This window comes from Schistocerca americana, chromosome 1 (genome assembly GCF_021461395.2).
Source record: "Schistocerca americana isolate TAMUIC-IGC-003095 chromosome 1, iqSchAmer2.1, whole genome shotgun sequence".
Lineage (NCBI taxonomy): Eukaryota > Metazoa > Arthropoda > Insecta > Orthoptera > Acrididae > Schistocerca > Schistocerca americana.
The window spans coordinates 443,735,824-443,757,881 of NC_060119.1; the positions used below are offsets into that span (position 1 = coordinate 443,735,824).

The following is a 22,058-nucleotide window of genomic DNA, read 5'->3' on the forward strand; positions in this document are numbered from 1 at the left end:
AGATGCGAGGTATGGATCCAAAAATGTCGGATGGGTATTTAGAACAATGAAGCATTTTTCATTAGCTGTAGTAGTGCGTATTGGCTCCAATTCCTTGGCTGCGGGGTGATTCTTGAGCAATGCAGTGGGAGGCGTCTGTAGCAAACTCCGACGTCAAACAGTAATAAATAGTCTTCAGCTGTATGCTTGCAGGTAATGTACTTATTAAGCTACTCTCTGTCGAACATCAGCATCTCTTCAGTTGAATACCTTCCACTCCAGCCTTTTTCCCACCAGCTTGCAGGTGAAGGGTAGAGCTTGATGGCATCTGCCAAAAGTTTCGAGTGGAATTCTAAAATTTTTTCCCAGCAGGATAGAACCAGTTTTATGGCATCGTCAATTTTTGATCTGTATTGCGATTTCAGGCGCGCCTTGTGTAGAACTTTGCATATAGTTGTGTAATTAGGTCCAAGATTAATAATTAATTACATCATTAAGACTTATCTTTACATCCGTTTCCCAACCAAAATACATAACGTACACCTTCCTCTCCTGCATCTGGTCAGTTTCCATGTGGGGGGTGTGCACTTGTGCTTTCCATCCAGAAGGACCGGGGGTCGAGTCCCAGAAAGGGCACTGCAATTTTTAATTTCCAGCTAATTCCCAGGGAGGGGGGAGGAGTGACACCAGTACAGTCAAAAAAATGGCTCTGAGCACTATGCGACTCAACTGCTGAGGTCATCAGTCGCCTAGAACTTAGAACTAATTAAACCTAACTAACCTAAGGACAGCACACAACACCCAGCCATCACGAGGCAGAGTACAGTCCTGGGACCAAGAAATTCCTACATAAAATTGAAATTCTCGCCAAATCGAAATTCTCGCCAATACGGTAGGGGGAGGAGGAGAGGTGGAGAGAGGGATAGGGTGGAGATCTTCAAGCCGGCTGGGGAAAATCCATGTCATCTGGGGTTGTGGAGCGGGTAGGGGTGGGATGGAGGGCAGTTGATCAGTTTATTTAAATTCCTTATTAATTTGACATAAAAAGTGCACCATTAACCCCATCTCCATACCACTAGTGTGTTATAGCCCCATCTGGTGAGGCCATCTGCCTACAAGCACTGTTATGTTTAACGTAAATCATGTAAAGCTGTGCTCAACTTCCGCACATTGAGAAACTGTGGTTTCAGCATGGCAGTGGTTTACTAAGCATGGTGGTGTGCCCTTGACTTCTCCCACCTCTGAACGTATAGAGTCAGTTAGAGGGGGGGATCTACATTTCGACACCTACTCTGAAATATGATGCAACATGACTTGGCATTATTGTCATTGTTATAGGCGAAAGGAGGGGTAATTATAGAGAAAGACATTAGGCCATCAGGGCATCGAACCATAAGTCTAAGTTTTGTGGCCTGGAACTTAAGCCACTGAGCCACAAAGGCACCTTTCTGGACAAACCATTAACAAGTTATTTTCAAACCAGGAACTATGCTTATCCAAGGGAACAAATACTAAAAATACTAACTTTTAACAAGAAGTAAGCCGGCTGGTGTGGCCGAGCGGTTCTAGACGCTTCGAATCCTGCCTCGGGCAGGGATGTGTGTGATGTCCTTAGGTTCTAGGGGACTGATGACCTCAGATGTTAAGTCCCAGTGTTCGGAGCCAACAAGAAGTAAACAAACAAAATACAGTGGCATCATATGTTATTTGCTACTTAATTTACAGTTAATTCATGAGTAAATAACTTTGTTCTAACGACCAGCTTATTCGAATTACTATCCAGATAGAAATCTCTTTTCACCACAAGACTTTTCGCTTCCTTTCTTTTTCTATTCACACGGGGGTTGCTCAGAAAGTAATGCACTGCATTTTTTTCTTCACCATTTCTTTATTGAACACGCGAAATAGTGGTGTTTTATCTGCAGACCCTACTTTTTCACGCAGTCACCACCCCGTTCTATGGCCTTCCTCCAGCACGAAAGAAGAGCGTGTATGCCATGTCAGCACCAATCCTTGCCCCTGTGGGGGTAGAGCCAATGCTTCACCGTGTGAAGCACCTGCTCATCGTCCTCATAATGTCCACTATAGCATCCACATCTCGTGGTCGTGCGGTAGCGTTCTCGCTTCCCACGCCCGGGTTCCCGGGTTCGATTACCGGCGGGGTCAGGGCTTTTCTCTGCCTCGTGATGGCTGGGTGTTGTGTGATGTCCTTAGGTTAGTTAGGTTTAAGTAGTTCTAAGTTCTAGGGGACTGATGACCATAGATGTTAAGTCCCATAGTGCTCAGAGCCATTTGAACCATAGCATCCACAAGGCCCAAACAAGTGGAAGTGCAAGGGGGCCAAGGTCAGGTGTGTCAGGTGAGACATCCGTATGGAGCTCCTCCGTACAGACTTCTGATGACATCACCCTCTGCGCTCAGCGACTAACTGTGCTTATGATGACAGCAGATGCTCCAGAGACTTTGCACAAGCGTTTGTGAATATTCCCTACAGTTTTTTCTCTGCAATAGAAATTTAATGACGCTACGTTGCTTGTAACGTACATCACCTACGGACGCCGTTTTGAAACCGTGCTGCAGCTACGCTATCTGTCGGATGTGACGGCAACTTGGCACGCGCACTCAGGAGACTTCAAATAATACATTCATAACGTTTGGCATTCGTTGCATTGTTTTCGGCTGAGAAAATAAATGCACTGCATTAATTTATGGGCAACCCTCGTATATCAAATGTAATGAGTCCTACTATTTCACTTGCTCGATTTATTCATGAAAGCCTATGGTGTGGTTTGAAGCTTTTTAGTTAATTGTAAACAAAATTTACGATTATAATCTGTAGTCTCACTCTCAATGTATCTCTCTTTAATTTTTCTGATAAAATATGTCTAAACGTCAGTGCGATTTTAGCAGCTGTCTGAAAGTGAGTATTGTTACATCAGCTATTATTTCACAGAAATATGCAGTTCCACAACTGAAACAATGACCATCAATAACATTCAATATTAGGTTATCACTTTAATTTTCGTTATACTGTGGTAACACTTGGTGAATCTCGAGCATACAGCACACACATTCTCCACAGAAAAACACGGAAAATCGTCTCCTAAAAAGAAATTCTAATTTTAAATGCGTCTGGAGTCTTGCCGGATCCAGTAGTGCTGCTACGTTGTGTCGAAGCTGTGAGCGCCTTTGAGGTAACACGCAGCGGCCGGAGCAGCGTGCGGGGTGGGTGAGCCAGATGAATTCCTGTTGCTGTCTGTTTCCTCAACCGCATGGCGAGGCCACGTGGTTGTTACCTGTCAGTCGGTGAGTGAGTGCCGCGTGATACCGAGTGATTGAACTGGCAGCTGCGTGTTTCCGCTTGCGCGTGCATAGTGAGTGATGTAGACGAGCAGTGTCCACCCGGCTTGGCCACGCACCTGCACTGCTCTAGCTCTTGTTTTCATTTTGTGCTTCACATGTACAAGTATTTCCGAGTCGATGGGTAAGAGTGTACGAGTTTTCAGTCAGCAGTTATTTGAACACATGTGTGTTCACGTAAAATCCGAAAGTATTCTTCCTTTTCTGATTTAATTATTTTTCTTAACATGGGATTGGAGGTAGGCGGTTATATGGTAACTCCAATAGCAATGGATCAGGTTTTCCCGTTTTGTAGCCGATTGCTGTAATTGTGGGACAGAATGTTTTAATTTTTGGCACAGGGCAGACTTTTATGATAACTGTAGTAAAGGGGGAGACTTTATTTCATTACAAGGTTTTTTCCTTGTCTGGGATTTTTGCTGCTGTTGAGCTGAAATGGAAAGAATGAATGATAATTAATTGAAACCCTCAGTTGCTGACAGGAATTGTTGATATACCTCGATGGGGACAGCTGAAATGTGTGCCCCGACCGGGACTCGAACCCGGGATCTCCTGCTTACATGGCAGACGCTCTATCCATCTGAGCCACCGAGGACACAGATGAATAGCGCGACTGCAGGGACTTATACCTCGCACGCTTCCCGTAAGACCCACATTCCCAACTGTCCACAATCTACATACATAATGTTCCTAATAGATCTGTTCTTTCGAGAACACCTACTATCTTCATATACTTGTGTAGTTAAATGGCTACCCGGCCATTGACCTTCGTCTGTGCGAATGCGCACAGGTTGCCCGGAGCCTTACGGGAATCGTCACCTTAGTGTCCGCTAGTAATGAGTGGATGGGCAAATATCTTTTAGGAACATTACGTAGGTAGATTGTGGACAGCTGGGAATGTGGGTTTCACGGGAAGCGTGGAAGGGATAAGTCCCTACAGTCGCGCTATTCATCTGTGTCCTCGATGGCTCAGATGGATAGAGCGTCTGCCATGTAAGCAGAAGATCCCGGGTTCGAGTCCCGGTCAGAGCACACATTTTCAGCTGTCCCCATCGGGGTATATCAACAACACCTGTCGGCAGGTGAGGGTTTCAGTTAATTATCATTTATTCTAGAGAAGCTGCACGGTCATCAATGGTATCTGTTCTTTCGAGAAAAGTTACGATCTTCATATATGGATAAGGATGAGCCCCAACAAATTCAGTTTGTTGTGGAGCTTTTGATACAATGCGCCGTCGTTGCCATCAAAGCGTAAGAATTGATTTAAATAATTAAACCAGTCAGTGTCAATAAATGGGCTTTACAATGCTGCCTTACGGATGACGAGCACCTCGGGATTTGCACATACACTTTGAACGTCGTTTCTAATGCAGCGGTACTAGCAGCAATGCCTAATTATACAGAGTGACTTCTTCCACCGTGTACAAACTCTAGGGATTGATTGATAAGAATATACGATACAAAAATGGTCTAATGAACTTATGTCTGAAAATATATGGTTTTCATGCTAGAAACCATTTATTCCATCAAATGCAATAGGCATGGAACTCCGTCGCACAAACTGACATCCAGCACGTATACAACTCAATGCATACATGTTTGCATGCTGGCATTGAACATTCTGGCGGTTACATCATCTATTACTGTACCAGCATTTCACATGTAGAATAGGATATCACGCGCGTACATTATCTAGTGATTTTACAATGTCGATCACTTAAATATGTTACCTAGACGAATGTATTCCCGAAATTACATTACTCTACATTGTGTTTTGTTGTTGCGGTTTCTTTCCCCGCCACTGTATTACATTCTTCTAGACGTATGACAGTATTTTGCCTGTCTCTTACGTCTTTCATACCAGGTGGAGTACGAATATCTTTTTCATTGCTGTCTCTCCCAAGAATCTCAACAATTCTGAGGGACTGTCATGCACTCTAACGGCCTTATTGTCACGGAGGCTTTTCAGTGCTGTGTCAAATTCTTCTCGTAAAATGACATTTTCCATATCATCATCTACTTCCTCTGATGTTTGTGTATTAATTTTGACTTCGTTTCCCTTACAGAGAACCTCTAGGTATTTCTTCCACCTTTCAGCCTTCCTCCTAATATCCTTCTTTTGGGTTTCTCTTTTACTCCTAGCCAGGCATGTATCTACAACATTGCATTTCTCGTCTAGTCATTCCTGTTTTGCCATTTTACGCTTCCTTACAATCTCATATAAGAATGTATTCCATTTTGCCTGTTTAGTTTGCAGCAGTTTTATATTTTCTCATTTGATGAATTAGATTCAACATCTCGCTTGTAATCAAAGGGTTTCTACGTATTGGGCCTTGCCTTTTTTGGCTTATTTCATACTCTGCTGCTTTACTCATCTCCCAAAGATATCCATTCGTCTTTTGTTGTATCTTTCCCCCCTGTTTCAGTCAATCATTGCTTAGTGCTTCTTTGACACTCTCAACAACTTCTGGTCCTTTCACTTTATCCCGGTTCCATCTCCTTAATGTCTTACCTTTATGTACTATCTTCATTTTTCCTCTGCACTTCATACACAATTAATTATACTGAGATAGCGTTTCGTGAATGTTCATAGATACAGTGAGGGGCTACAGATGCATATAAAGCTGGTTGACCATGACGTCTACAGACGTCAGGAGAATGAACACATACCACAATCTCGAAATCGTTGACAGTGTGCTTTAGGCCCTTGTGGGAAGCGGAACACGATATAAGAAAATTTAATGAATTAATTCACAGTAAGATAACAATGTCAGTGAAGGGAAACTTATAATAACCAAATGAAACAAAATTTGGTATACAGATTTTATTATTTCAAAGGAGTTCTTAATTACAATACAACTTAACAACGCACAACTACTGAGTGTTCATATCTGTCACTAGAAACATTTTGGATTTCAAACTCTGGTTTCTACATATCCATCTTACTGTTATATACTCTGTCAGAAACCTACCGTTGTGTCCAGGCCTCCTCTTGTACGTATAAAATTTTCTATAATGATTTTTAAACCAAGTAGCAGCAATGATTACATTGAATTATGTGCAAAATTCTACCAGTGCATTTCCCCTTTCATTCTTTTCCCCCAGTCCATGTTTTCCTACCATTTTTCCTTCTGTTCATTTTTGCATATCCCAATTCCAGTCTTCTATTACAATTACATTGACGTCTCACTTAACTGCCTGTGTAATTACTTCTTTTCCATCATGCCTTCTTTAAATCTCTTAATTCTCTGCAGATCTAGTCGGCATATAATATTGTACTATTGTAATGGGTGTTTTGACTATTCTAACGTGTTCACTTTGCTGTTCATAGCAGTTTTCCTATTCATTATTAGACCTACTCCCGTATTACCCCCTTTTAATTTTATGTAATTCTGTGATGACATGACCAGGAGCCTCTTTCTTCCTACCATCGCACTTCACTTATTCCCAACATATCTCACTTCAGTCAATTCATGTCTCTTCTTGAAGTATCTAACCGGTTAAGCGATCTGACATTCCATTCTCCGACCAGTGAAACGCGTTTTGTTTTTCCTGATGAAATATCCTCCTGGAGATCCGAATCGTGGACTATTTTACCTCCACCGGGAGATCCTAATTGGGGGCTATTTTACCTCCGGAACATTTTACCTTTACAATGCCATTATCAACATACAGTAGAGCTTCATGTTCTTGGTAAATATAACGGCAATGTTTTCCCTCGCTATCAGCTGCTCGCAGTACCAACACAGTGAAGATGTGGTGGCCTATGTTACAATGACAAATCATTCAACCATCCAGACTGTTGCCTCTGTATCTACTGCAAATGTTGCTGCCGCTCTTCAGGAACCATAGTTAGAGGAGGAGGAGGAGGAGGAGGAAGGGTGTGGGGGTAGATACGTATAAGAACATATAAATGTTATCTGAAAAGGACTCACATCGGTTGGTTTTCTTTTTCATTTGTTTTCAAAATCGTAGACAAATGTATAATTAATCATCTAATTTGCGTAACATTTAACTTATTCAGAGTATATTCTTACAAACTAGGTTTGGTATTTGCTCTAGAGTGAAAAGACGAAGAAATCTTATGGTCGTCCTACGCGCGAACACCCTTCGTATGGTTTTCTGTGCTAGAACTGATTCGAGTCTCTTAAATCCTCTCTATAATTGGACTGTTTGCTCGAGTTCTTTGTTCATAGCTATAATCTACGGATGGTCAGTTAGTTGAAATGATTGGAATTCGTAGTATAAATAGTAGCTAGTATTTTATTTTTTGATTAATGGTTAGTTAGGTTAGTGTTTTTTAACGTCCCGTCGACAACGAGGTCATTAGAGACGGAGCGCAAGCTCGGGGTTAGGGAAGGATGGGGAAGGAAACCGGCCGTGCCCTTTCAAAGGAACCATCCCGGCATTTGCCTGAAACGATTTAGGGAAATCACGGAAAACCTAAATCAGGATGGCTGGAGACGGGATTGAACCGTCGTCCTCCCGAATGCGAGTCCAGTGTGCTAACCACTGCGCCACCTCGCTCGATCTTTTGATTAATATTTCCGCTAATATCGTGTTGTTTAACTGTTTTGTGCGGACAACACTGAACGAATTTAAACTCTATTGCGAAGTTTACACTTTCATCTTGGTTCATCATTGTATACATGGATTTAAATATTTTTTCTTGCCCTGGTCTGATATTCTGTATTCGCGGATTTTTTTTGTTAAAATACTTCATTTTTTGTCGGTAAATTGTTCGCTCACATAACCATTCTTTGTTTACGTAAGTTCTCTCTGTACTTGGATACTCTTTTTGGTGATTTGTTCCAGTATCTTCACTAGATTACGTAACTCATCGATTAGGACGAATATGAAGGAGTGCGCTGTCAAAGCGATGTCGATATTAATAGACAGGGACTAACAAAATGGTTTTCAATGTTGCCGTCAAGGGACGACTTTGGCAGAGGATGAAGCAGTGGACCTTCAAATCGATAGCAGAGTAACCATATTTTACTTATGCGATTCTTCAACATTTCTCGTTAGACGAACGTAATAGGCATCAAACACACGAACGCTGTTATGAATTTCAGGTAACTAGGAATCTTGTAATAGATATAGCAATCTATGCCATTAGGAAAACCAATAAGTACGCTAAAATTTAATTTGAAGCCTGTGGAGTAATTTCTTCTTCGACCCATAGATATGGCGCAGCACTAACTTTTCGAACACAACTGGTGGTGCAGTAGGCGTACTCCATAACTGGCCATATCATGAGTCTTAACAATAATGATACCAGGTTTTTTATAACATCGGGTGTGTACTTTTATTCCGGCGTATATACTGTTGCTGGACTGCTTGCGATTGAGGTTGTTAATGTACTAAGGTCTTTCCTTTTAAGAAATAATTTTTGTAATAATCAATATTAGATAATTGAGGCACTGACAACCACAAGTGTCCAGAGCACAGAAACAAAATTTTGAGAAACAGATGTTTGTGAAAATCAAAATTATAGACAAACCACCAGTCTCATAGGTCTACACTGTTTTTAACCAAGACTCAGCGCCCTGTACTTCCTATGAAAAAATAAAGTATCCATCTTGTTGCGAAATATTAATTAATATTTAAGATTACATTAAATATTAAAGTTAATTCACGAACTTTTCTTATGTAGGCTATTGACAATAGTACATTTCGATTGGTGTAAATTTTGTAATTAGTGTGTTATTAGAACCAGAACATTCTCCGAGAGAACTTTTTTCGAAAATTACTAATGAGCAACACGTACTAAACTCGCCACACCAAAATTATGACGTGTTGCAGCACTTGATTGTCCTTGATATAATTTCCGTTGAGCACATTCCGTAGCTTGAGGTTCAGAGAAAACTGCTGATACACCTCCGATTATGAAGTGCTACTAGTACTACGTACATGATGTATACACTAAATTATGTTGTCAACCTTAGACAGCAACTGAGCAGCGCTTAGCAACAAAATTATGCTTTGTGCTTCGGTGCTTTATGGAAATGAACGTACAAGAAATCAGTGAGATAGCGTTTCGTGAATGCTCATAGATACAGTGAGAGGCTACAGATGCATATAAAGCTGGTTGACCATGACGTCTACAGACGTCAGGAGAATGAATACATACCACAATCTCGAAATCGTTGACAGTGTGCTTTAGGCCCTTGTGGGAAGCGGAACATGATGTAAGAAAATTTAATGAATTAATTCACAGTAAGATAACAATGTCAGTGAAGGGAAACTTATAATAACCAAATGAAACAAATTTTGATATACAGATTTTATTATTTCAAAGAAGTTCTTAATTACAATACAACTTAACAACGCACAACTAAAATAATATATATTTATATATGTATATTTTATAATTGCACATGTCTTTTATTAATATCATTCTCAAAGTTACAACATTTCATATCTGTTTGTATGCCAAAGAAAAGGGGATTTGCTTATCTAAAAAAAGTGTTATTGTTCTCGAACTGACTTACGTCTCCTCTGTCTCTCATGTTTTGTTGTCGAACAAACGCCTTGCCTAAGAGCCCAAATATCGGTATAAAATGTACAAAACGAGTAGACGAAAGACATTTCTCTTCAATGCATACAAGAGTATTGAGTTTACGTTATATATACAGTCAAAAGTCAGAGAATGACACATGAGACGAAACTTCATCCTACATTTCCAGGTATGAATCGAGTCAGTGTTCGTGTGAAACTAAATTCAAATAAGAGATCAGAAACTTAAATACTACTAATAAAGCAGATAACTAAAAATTCTATTCTATTATTTCCTATTGTTAGAAAACGTAATTATGAAAAGAAAGGAATGGTGATAATCACATAACTAAGCTGCCTTGGTTAATGCTAATGCTTCAGAAAATACCGTGCCAATTATTGCATTTGTATTTCAGTCATTTACGGTAGGAGCTTTGCACTGAAGGGGGGGGGGGGGGGGGGGGAATATTTACCCACTGAATAATGTGGTATCACAACATTCCCATTATTGGCATCTGGGCCTTACGGAAAGAGATAACTGAAAAATGTCTACATTAAACGTAGGAAAATCAGAGGTGAAGCGCCTCGTACGCTGTTGAGTTTACTGGGTCAAATACAGTACGATAGTGTCACTAGATTTTTTTTTTCAGTTACAGGACTGCATTAGCTCCTATATATTTCCATGCACTGATTTTGAGAAGCATAATAATTTATGGCATATCCTTAAGTACGAATCCCCTTCTACTTTATAGCTACATTGTTGCTTATTGTAAAGTACACATATTATTGCTAGGTAAGTAACACAAAAATATTTCGTGGTAAAAATATTCCAGTACAATTATATCACCTTTATAAATTGTTAGCCATGAACCTCAAACTGTCACAGTCACAACTTCTATTCCTGTCTTCGTTCACATTTCGCATATAACAAAGTCCATTTCCAGAAAACAGAAATAATACATATGCATCGTTTAATGAACCTCACCAGTATTAGTAACCAAATGACGAATCACTGGATAGCGACAGGATCAACACTTTGAGTACTCAGTCTTCAAGTATTATGAGAGAATCATTTTTCTTTGTATAAGAAATACAGATGAGAATGGGGTAAAAATACTGAAGCAATTTTAGTGTTTGCGCTATAGAGTCGTTCCTTATGTGGCTGTAATAGAAGCGTTTGTTGTTTTAAGTGCAAAAGCAACAGCGATTGTAGATATTAATTATTATCTGCGTACTATTTAAGTCAAACAGCTACTAAATTGTTAATACACACATTTACAGGTATATGAATCTGTGGATACTGTAAAAAGTGTATACTTGGCGAACTGTAAATACATATATGATAATCGTTTCTCGGAAGCTGGATGTATCCAGTAATGACGCTCATCTTTGGCCTGTTTGCCATGAATCTAATAGTTGCAGAAATTCTGTAAACCGCTTATACCCCATCTTTCGTTCTCAGTGTAGCCTTCCTGGGAACGGCAGACAATGCCTTAATCAGTTTTAACGTTGTACATCTAATAGAAATTACCTTTTCCTAATGTCTCGTACATCTAAGGTAATCGCGTAAAGTATTCAAGAACAACAGACAATTAAGAAGCCAGTATTCAATGCATTCTGTGGAGCTCAACTAGGGGAAATCATACATAATGTATACCGCTGTATCACCAAAATCATGTACATTCGAGAACAACAGACAATTAAAAAGCCAGTATTCAATGCATTCTGTGGAGCGCAACTAGGGGAAATCATACTTAATGTATACCGCTGTATCACCAATATCATGTACATTCGAGACCTGACCTAGGGAAACGTCGTATAACATTAAAAAACTTTATCAGTTGGAGAACTGTAAAACGGAACAGAACGTTAGTCTCACCATAAAGAGGATATGAGGTAGGTATGTGACTGAAAGGCCTGAGTAAGGAGAGATATACAGGTGGCAATCGTATGGAAGGTATACAGTGACATTTTTTGAACTTTTTTTGGTGTAACGGCTCTTTTTGCACTGACTTTATGAAGGAAAAAAAACATCCTGAGCTGTCTCTTAGTTCTCTATATTTTGGTGGTACAGGTTACCAACAGGACACTGCTTTTAGCTCTAGTAGGAACGGTGGAGGAAAAACGACTCACTTTTTCTAAAATAACTCTTCTGATAACTACCTTTAATGTGGCAACCAAAGGATGGCTCGTTTGTCAGTGTATTTATATATGTATCCATTCTTCGACTTGAGTCTTTGGGTAACATGAACAATAGAGCAGGGATCATGCAAATGAAAAAGTTGTCTGAGGTAGGTATTAAATAAATGTTACACTAAGGTAATAGGAGTAGACAAGATTGTTATTATAGTTAAAAATATCTGGTGTTTACAAAAATACTGTGCACAAAATTACAGAAAAGCTCCTCTGAAGGAGCCCATGCATACCGGAATATCAGTGTAGCAGATTTTTGAGTAAAGCGTAACTATCTAAGGTTTTCTGCATATTTAGAAACCTCTAGAGACAGCACTTTATTTCGGGGATGGCTGCGATACGTAGTTTAATGCTACCAGAAGCAGGAATTGACAAAAAAGAAAGTGTTAATCTGCAGGCTCTAGTGTTCATTGTCAGTGAAGGTAAAATTTTCTAGGTTGTTAGTCCGCGTCATATTTCTGATCGATCGACGTTTCGATCCCTCTGCTGGAATCATCTTCGGGATCTTGTACTGTTTAGCTTACCGTGAAAGCCACAAGTTCCACAAGAAGATCTCAGCATAGGATCGAAACGTTAATAGTGTAGAAGAAATACGACGCGGCGTAGCACAAAAGAAAATTTTACATTTAAGATACAAAGTGTTTAGCGTAGCAGGGAATGTAATATCTTGCAATCACTATTCACTTGAAGAGAAACATGTTCAAGGTGATAATAGTAGCTAGAGGACCGAAACACTTGTTTCATTCCATTATGACAACCACCAAATAATGTTCACGAGTGGTAGTGCTGATTTTGTTTGGCAATTACTTAATGGATGAGGAGGAAATAAAGTGTCACAGTAGCACTGTCGGAAAGCGTAATACGCATAACAGCTTGAAATGTAGCCGCAGCTAATGAAAATGTTAGCTACTTAAACGAAAGATGGTGGCATTGCGGAATGGCACGTTTGAATACGTTTAAGACGCGAGTGCATAAATAATTGTCTTTCCGGGACGAATTTGCAATATCCTCTCTGTTATTGTGTCCTATGTATGTCACAGGTATAGCTTTGTTCTCTTGAACAACAACCACATGCAGGGGTTGTTTTCTTTCGCAAATAGTATGTCAGACGCACGACGATACTCTTCTTCTGAGAATCCACAATGTCCCCAGAGTTGTGAAAAGAAACGTGACATTTTCTTTACGTGTGCTCAACTTCTCCGAGATTACTTACCGGAAACAACTGTTTGAGAAAACTTCACACACTCTTGCTTACTCATTTGCAATCTGGGATTTGTCAGTCACAAACTATGAGGAATTTTAAGCGCCTAGCTTCACCACTGCATTCCTAAAAGCTGAAAACACACGCTGCTCAGTATGGAAAATGACATTTTGCAACAAATCACGTTTCACTTCTTACAAATGTTAACAACTTTCTTTACAGTCTGGAAACAAATTCCTATAAAAAGCACGACCAGTTACAAAAATATTTTAATGTACCACAGTCCAGCAAGATTCTCGACGACTCAGAAAAGAACAGCACTTCAATCACTTCTTAACAAACATAGGGAATCTAATTATTGCAAAGTAACAGCGGCAGGCGGTCGCACATCTCCACGGCCGTGGGCTCAACTACCGTCTCTGCTCGCTTATGTAGGCCTACGACACAGAACACTGTGCGTCGGGTTGCACTTACTTGCTAAACAGGAAGTAGCTATTTAGAATACATTTTTTATGGAAATGGTACTTTAATATATCAAATAGTTAGAAATATCACGCTGTTTCTGAAAACAACGAAGAGTAATTTGAGGGCCCATTGGAGGAACGAGACCATGCCACTTAGCAATAGATTTTTAGTTTTTTGGATTCATCTTCGAAATATGATCGTCTGTCATCCTTTCTGTTACATTACAGTCTTTACCCTATACATAGGTGTCTACGAAGCACGTCCAATGCACGAGTGCAATGAACCGAAATTTGAATATTTCATCACCATTGGGAGATCCATTCGTATATTACGTTTTTAATGGTACACGAAGTAGAGTACTAGTTGATGAAAATACATTCTTATCACTAAATCTCGTTACCCTTCTTACACTGAATATAGGATTACAAAAGTCTGGCAACGCTCGTTACTTCTCAAAAATGTGACAGAATGTAGTACTTCTAACTGTGCCCGTTGTGCTAAAGGTTCCACGAAGACACCTTTCTCTGATGTGAATTTTACAGTGATAAGATTTATTTTCCCTTTGGCCCTGCCACTTATATAGTGTTGCTGTATTAACGTTTTCCTTGCTGCCTATTCTGAGAGTAATTCAAAGTATATGCTTTCATAACATCAGAGAAGCACCGAGGACAGCTTGTCATGCGAGAAAATGATTCACAGAACTTCAGAGTTAATAACGTATCGTGAACAGCTGAATAGTAAAGCAGCCTAAGGATTAGTAAACATATTTAAAAAAAATAATTGTGGTGGTGAATACTGTAATCATATTGTCAAAGGCGATCAATGACGCATCAAATCTGCCTCTCGTGTTTTTTTTTTATTTTAGTTTAGTTCGTAAAAGCAATGGCAGCACATATCGAAGGAGGAGATTATTAACAAGGAGCAGAAATAAGGACCATAAAGGGGCGTTGAGGAGGCTGAAGAGGGGGTTGATATGGCTTCTGATGAGCAGATTTTTCATCTGTTTTGGAGATGCTAACCGAGTTTAAATCTCTGTGACGATAGATCCACAGGTCTGAAATGTTGGTCCACTTAGAGTATGACCAGAAGATGAACCTGGAAACTGCTCTGTAAACTTGAATGCTACAGATTATTTCAATAAAACCATTATTTGATAACATTGCAATGTAGAAAACTGATTACTTTTTTCAACCACTTAATCGGTCATCTCCATATCAGGATACAAATATGCGGTATCTACATCAACTGTCTTGATGTTTGTATCCTGGGTGAAGAAGAGCGTTTGAAACTAGCTGTCCCAGTTCTCTGCGTTGCTACCTTGGGAATAAGGGTTTCAAAAAGATCAAACGTATTCAAGTGTTTTCTTGTTTTGTAGAAGACTGGCTTGTTTGAACAGTTCTCTTACATAAATGATGCTTTATATGCAAACTGTAGTTTCAAGCAATTATGCTTGTCTGCAAGTGAGTATTTCAGCTCCACTTGGTATAGTTTAATATTATCTAATATCTTCGGACACCTCTGTCGAATGAATGAGAACAGGCTAACGAAACAAATATTTCTTAATTTCTGCAAAAGGAGCCAAACGTTAGCATGGATTACAGAAATAAGAATAGAACTAGAAAGAAACAACATCAATGAACCTAAAGTGAGAAAAAGTTTGGAACAAATATTTGTATTTCACGTGTATGAGCACAAATACTGTAGGTTGTCGGACAACCGGTTTCGGCCAGCAGTGACACATTGAGATATGCTGCAAAAATAGAAATAAAACTAACGAATGTCTATACCTTAAAACAATAAAACAGGCCATGAAGGTCATAGGCGTGAAATAAATTTACTGTCAGTTTTCGAATTAGTGTTCCATTCTCGACCATGTCGAAACTTGTGGGACAAAAAGTTCTTTTTAAGAATAAAGTCTCTCAAGGTACAAAAAATAAATGTGGAATAACGTGGGCGGAAGAAAGGAAAAGACAATATAGGGAGAAAATGCGGTACTGCAAAAATAGGAATCAACATAGAACGTACGTGATCCTAGTTGGTCAATAAGAGGTAACTAAAGGTTGCAGCTACTTTTTTTAAGCTTCTTTTGGCAGCTAAAATTATTTTATTGTAACTAGTTATTACATCATGTATTGAATTGCTTTTGGAAGTGGATAATCTGTTTCTAACATCTACCAGAACCCTTACTGTTTGAGCGTATTGATCCATTTTGTCTCCTGTGTGTATAATGTTTTTTTCAAATTTTAAATAATTTAATGTAAATATGGCTCGACTGTTTAATAACGTAACAATGTTCAACGGACGCTTGAAGTGGAAGACTTATCATCCAAAATCAGTCACCTTTAATAAAAGAAAGTGGGCAGAGGCAGATTTTAAGTTACTGGAAGTAATAGCTGCCATGTGTGATGAATGGAAAAGCTTATGTTTGAAAGACATACTTGTGAAATAATAGTGGAGAAGACGGGCGCTAGGGCTGCACGCTCAAAAATTTATATGTCGTCCTCTGTATGTACTACATAGGGAAGACTATTTCGGTACAAGAGCAAACTCACATTTCTCCCCGGGCAACAAAAAATCTGTGTAATCCTTCAGGTTTTCTCGGCGAAATTTGTAGTTTACAACACTTCGAATGCGCAGCAGAGTTGTTATTCCATCTTTCAAAAGATATTTCAACAATATCTTTAGTTCCCTTCGTCGGTTGAGGTGATAGTTTCGTTACTTTTTTGTTTTGATTCTAGTTGGCTGTGCCAAACGGTCGCCGTGTCATACTTTGCCATGTGTCACCATTTACCATTTGGACGCGAAAGGGTTGACGTTCAGTGGGTCTTCAAATGGTCTGACGAGGCCGAGATCATCCCGTCGCAGCCTTCCCACCGAGAAAAAAAAATTCCTGCTAGTATCGGGGAAGGAACGTAGATCCTCATAATAGTAGTCAGACACGCCAATCTCTTCGCTACACAGGTGGACTTCCCAGAGAAACACTTGTACGACAACTGCTGGACTTGCAGAACGCTTTGTGGCATTACCCTGTTTTCCAGTGGGCCCTCAGCGGTAATTGGCGCGCACGTGTCGGTGCCTAGCGTCCTCAGACGTAGACGATATGCGCGGGCTTCTTGAGGGAGCCGTTGATGGCGCCGGGGTACTGCGGCGGCGGCGGCGTGGCGGGGGAGCGGTACTGGTGCCCTCGGTAGAGCGCGGCCGCGGCCGCGGCGGCCGCCGAGCGCTCCTCGTCCCAGCACGGCGGCAGCGGCCGGTGCTGGAAGCCGCCCGACATGGCGGCCGCAGCCGCTGCCGCAGCCTCCTCCTTCTTCGCCTTTATCCGGAAGGTGTCGACCGCGGACGGCGCGTCCGGCGGACGGTCCTTGCCGGACACCAGCATCAGCACGGCGCCGTTCTGCAGGTGCGAGTGGTGGTGCGTGTCGGTCGTGGCGGCCAGCTGCTCCTCCTTCTTGCGGCACCACTTCCAGTTGCCCATCACCAGCAGCAGGCCGCACGTCACCGCGAACAGCGCCATCACCACTACTGTCACGATGATGACCGCCAGCCACGACGCGTCGCATCGCACCTGCCGGGACAAACGCAGATCTTCAGTGGCAGCTACGAAGCTCGACCAGGGCCAGTTAATAAATGGCCTATACAACCAAATAAAAAAAAAAGAATTTTATTTTTGTAGCAGGAATGACACCTTCAGTTCACTATGTACACTATCTGATCACAGGTATCTCGATACACATTAGTGGACATTAATATGGGCTGTGTCCACCCGTAGCCCGTATGACAGCTTGAACGATGCCGGGGACGCTATCAGTGAGGTGTTAGAATGTCTGTGGCGGAATGACAAATCATTGTTTCTCAAGAATGAAACCAGAAAAGACAGACTGAGTATTTATTTCGGGCGCTGGGGGTTCCGGGGGAGGGGGGGGGGGGGGGGGGGGGGGGGGGAGCGGTGGCAGGGGCACTTGGGGGGGGGGGGGGAGGTAAGGGAAGGTGGTCCGGCACGAAGCCGACGTTCCAGATTAGCCGTACTAAAATTTGCTGTTTTGAAGAGCGCGCCGCAGCGCGTAGCATAAGCAGTCGCCACGTCTACATGGCGGTGGCGCCGCTGTGGCAATCGCAGCTTTGGTGTCTCCCTCTGGTGGAAAAGGGAAAAAGTTGCCTGTTTATGTGCATTTAAGGGGCGCTATGAGCTCGGCAGATGGGGGCAGGCTGTGAGTCTCGGCGAATCGGTCAGTTGGTCAGCCGGGTCAATGTGGGGCAGTCAGTGTCTGTCGTTCGGAGTGCCAGTCTGCTCGAGTTTGTTAAGGCAATGGACATTGGCGGTTGGATTGATCGGTAGGTCGGTCTCTTCCCGGGGAAGGGGTGTGAGGTAGCCTGAGGGCATGTTTCCTTTGCAGGGTTGGGTCCGACCGAGTGTATCGCTTAGTCAATGTCGGTCTGCCGCCAGGAGTGCCAGGATCTCTGTCGTTCGGATCGACCTTTAAGGCCGGTTGGATCGATCAGTTGGTCGGTCGTGCACTGAGACACAAAATGCCTTGTCCGTCTTGAGCGTCGGCGCATGCGAGGTCGCCACGTCAGTCCAGTGGGCCGCGCCGTATAGTGAGTAGTAGTGGCTTCGCAGCCGATACGAGAACAACAGGAGTCAACCCACGACATCGGTCTGGCCGGCGCGAGCTGCGACGCCGTGAGACGGGAGATCGGCGTGCCTTCCTGCGTCCGTTGAAGCGGCTCGCAGCGGACGGCTCGGGAGAGCGTTTTGTGGGTGCTAAGCCAGGTCTTCGCCAGTTATCGCATAGAAGTTAAGTGATTCGTGATGTGTGTTTCATTGACTTGTTAAATTCTATTTGTTTTCTTGGTCAGTCTCTCGTCCCCAACTTGTTCGTCTGTTTCCCGCCCGCATTTGTTATGCAGTTAGTGTCTGTCTGTCGGTCTGCCGTACGTTAATAGCTGCCTCTCTCATGTTTCTCGGATTCGGTTTTAACGAATTTATTGCTTAATCCAGAATGAGATTTTCACTCTGCAGCGGAGTGTGCGCTGATATGAAACTTCCTGGCAGATTAAAACTGTGTGCCCGACCGAGACTCGAACTCGGGACCTTTGCCTTTCGCGGGCAAGTGCTCTACCAACTGAGCTACCGAAGCACGACTCACGTCCGGTACTCACAGCTTTACTTCTACCAGTACCTCGTCTCCTACCTTCCAAACTTTACAGAAGCTCTCCTGCGAACCATGCAGAACTAGCACTCCTGAAAGAAAGGATATTGCGGAGACATGGCTTAGCCACAGCCTGGGGGATGTTTCCAGAATGAGATTTCACTCTGCAGCGGAGTGTGCGCTGATATGAAACTTCCTGGCAGATTAAAACTGTGTGCCCGACCGAGACTCGACTCGAGTTCGAGTCTCGGTCGGGCACACAGTTTTAATCTGCCAGGAAGTTTCTTATTGCTTAATGTTTTTACCTTGCCTATCATCTTGCGAGGTGGTATATGTGTAATGTAGAGCATGCTGTACATTTTATGTAAGTCTGCATTTTATGGGTTTTATTTAAATAGCCATTTTAGGTTATAAGGTTGCCACCCCATCCACCGTAAGAGTCCTTTAAAAAAAAAAATTGCACTCTCGGTGGCAAATAATTTGAGTGTTGTACCATTTTCATCCCTCTTACGGGGTGCATAGTTTACGTGTTTGTGTGAGTTGTTAAAAAATTTTTAGTTTAAAGTAATCTGGTGTGTTGCAGATTTGCACCAGTGTACTCTTTCAGAAGTTGTTGTGAGCGGTCATGACTACGGCCGTGTTGAAAAGGAGCAGGCAAGCTTCTCAGCCCGAAGGCTCCTACTGTTAATATTGTTCTTTCTGCCTCTATATAAAATTGTAACTTGATATTCCGAGGGCGCTTTTCTGCTTATAATTTTAAATCTGTTTGTGAAAAGACTTTTAAGAATAAAATTCACATTTGTTAAAAGTAGTTTCAGTTTCCATCAGTTACTTCCTGGCAACTACTTCCACGCTCACCTAGTGTGATTAAATGTGTTAATATTCTTGATGAATCGCTAGTAAATAAAGTAAATTATTTAAGAAAAAAATTTGAAAGTAAATTCACTGTTCACCAGATGTTCCACTGAGTTCACATCAGGACTTTGGACTCGTCTATTCATTTCAGAAATGTCCGCAGACTATTGTCTCAAAAAATGGTTCAAATGGCTCTGAGCACTATGCGACTCAACTGCTGAGGTTATCAGTCGCCTAGAACTTAGAACTAATTAAACCTAACTAACCTAAGGACAGAACACAACACCCAGCCATCACGAGGCAGAGAAAATCCCTGACCCCGCCGGGAATCGAACCCGGGAACCCGGGCGTGGGAAGCGAGAACGCTACCGCACGACCACGAGATGCGGGCCTATTGTCTCACAGATGCTGCTTTACGACAGGGTGAATTGCAAGGAAGCTAAAATATAGGGGAGATGCTGTTGTCTATACCGAGTACAGTGTCAATTGAAGGTTGTCCGCCAGCTCTGTGTTGGAAGCTGCTTGTCCATTAAAGTCCTCTATTAAACCAACCCACTTAGAGTTAATGCGTTGAATTGACGTACTTCATCAGTCGAAGACGTAAAGTCTGCGACTGAGTCCACGATCATATTGTCGAACTTTATTTGTAAAGGTCCGTAGCGATCACACTGATTTTGCAATTCACTATTAGCGGTTTCGGCGACAGCCATCTTCAGATCCGCTACAAGTAAAAAACTGAGATGCGACCAACTAACTTCAATTAGCTGGAGAAAATATATAAAAGGCCTAGTGATATATTAGAAAAATATAAAAAAATGATCAACAGCCATTCTTACCAGCCATACATACCACAAAATATTTTGATGTAGGTGTCAATGTTAAAATCTATACGCGTAGGTAAATAATAAATGCTGGTGACGTCTTGGATGCTTGTGATATTTATACAAATAACTGAAACCAGCAGAGGGCACTACACCTAGGGTACATAAGCAGCCAGTATCGTAAATTTAATAGTTAAATTGCAGTATGCGTAGTCCTCAACTGAAATTTCTTCACATGGCAAAATGAGCGTCTGACAATAAAACAAGAACTGATATTCAATATGCGGAATCAGAACAATACCTAAATTCCAAATAAAAGATATAAAGAGTAATAATGGGGAGCTCCTAGCCTGGCAAAATAAATAACACACAATTGTGTAAAAGCCAGAATGTATAGTTTAAAAATAACACCACATCTATAAACCGAAACCTTCCAGTATGAAAAAAAACAACTAAACCATAAACTTAAATATAAGGTAACTATGGAAAGAGTGACTGTTAATTAAAAGCTTGATATTTGTAACAGATCTGAAGAGGGCAGTAGCCACCACCGGTATCAGTGTGACCAAGATGGACTTCTACAAATAAAGTGAACTGACAGTCAGCTACGAGTATATGTTTTGAAACAATGTACCTTCGTGGATGAATGCTCATCATCAGACAGTTGAAGACTTAATAATTAAAGCCAACTGTAGCTCTTCGAGCATGATGTACATCGCAGTAAAACAGCCTAAAGTTTTATTGCTGTTTAAAGTGAGATCGAAGAGCAGCACTGCAATACGAACGCTTCACTAAGACTCAGCAATTTGGCAGAGACAGGTTCAATTTTTCGGCGAAAGAGCATCTACCTATATTCTAACCTCCTCTGTGCACTGTCATGCTGACAGACTCTGCTGTACACATTATTGTAAAATATGTTCTCTAGTTTCCACTCACCCACTGTCCAGTGGCGTTGCTCTTTACACCGCCTACAGATTCTCTCTAACTCTGCTCTTAACCCCGCCTACAGATTCTCTCTAACTCGCTAAGTACAGTAACTGTGCTAGCTGCACTACTGGTAGCACTTAGAAACTAACTCGTGATTCTTTCCGCTGACTTCATGTGATTTTTTACAACAACTCTTGGCAATGTCCGACGATTCCTGTCCGCCATTACATGAGGTCCGCTGGTCTTTGTTGAGCTCTGGTCATTCCTTCGCGTTTCCTGTCCACAATCACATCGCTAATTGTCGATTTGGGTAGCTTCAGAAGGGTTGACATGTTCTTGATGTATCTGTTACACAGATCACATCCAAAGTCTAGTCCACGTTCTAAGCCAGCGTGCTCGCTTGACCAACTCATTGTGCTCTTACTACTTCTCTACTGACAGCAAAATACTCCCTGCTTTCTTCCATACTGTCGAGTTCTCCTCTCGTGGCGTCTAATGGTCAATTCCGCAGTATATAAGGGTGTCAGTATTTTTGAACAGACACCAGGGTCTTAATTTTATTGCAGTCGATTTCGGTGTTTCATTACACTAACTTCAACCCCCTATATG

At 41.6% G+C, this 22,058-nt stretch overlaps 1 protein-coding gene and 2 non-coding genes across 3 annotated transcripts in view; 1 reads left to right on the plus strand and 2 right to left on the minus strand.

The window, feature by feature from the left end:
* The window catches only part of LOC124560336 (leucine-rich repeat and immunoglobulin-like domain containing-NOGO receptor-interacting protein 4), a 71,659-nt gene that overhangs the window by 19,346 nt on the left and 30,255 nt on the right, over nt 1-22,058 (minus strand). Inside the window, exon 6 of the mRNA XM_047130923.1 lies at nt 16,977-17,261. Within this exon, the coding sequence (XP_046986879.1) occupies nt 16,977-17,261 (285 nt within the window). The remainder of the gene's footprint in view (nt 1-16,976; nt 17,262-22,058) is intronic.
* Nucleotides 3,861-3,934, minus strand: Trnat-ugu. The gene has a single exon. It is a non-coding gene; the product is annotated as a tRNA-Thr (tRNA).
* Nucleotides 4,297-4,371, plus strand: Trnat-ugu. Its single transcript has one exon. It is a non-coding gene; the product is annotated as a tRNA-Thr (tRNA).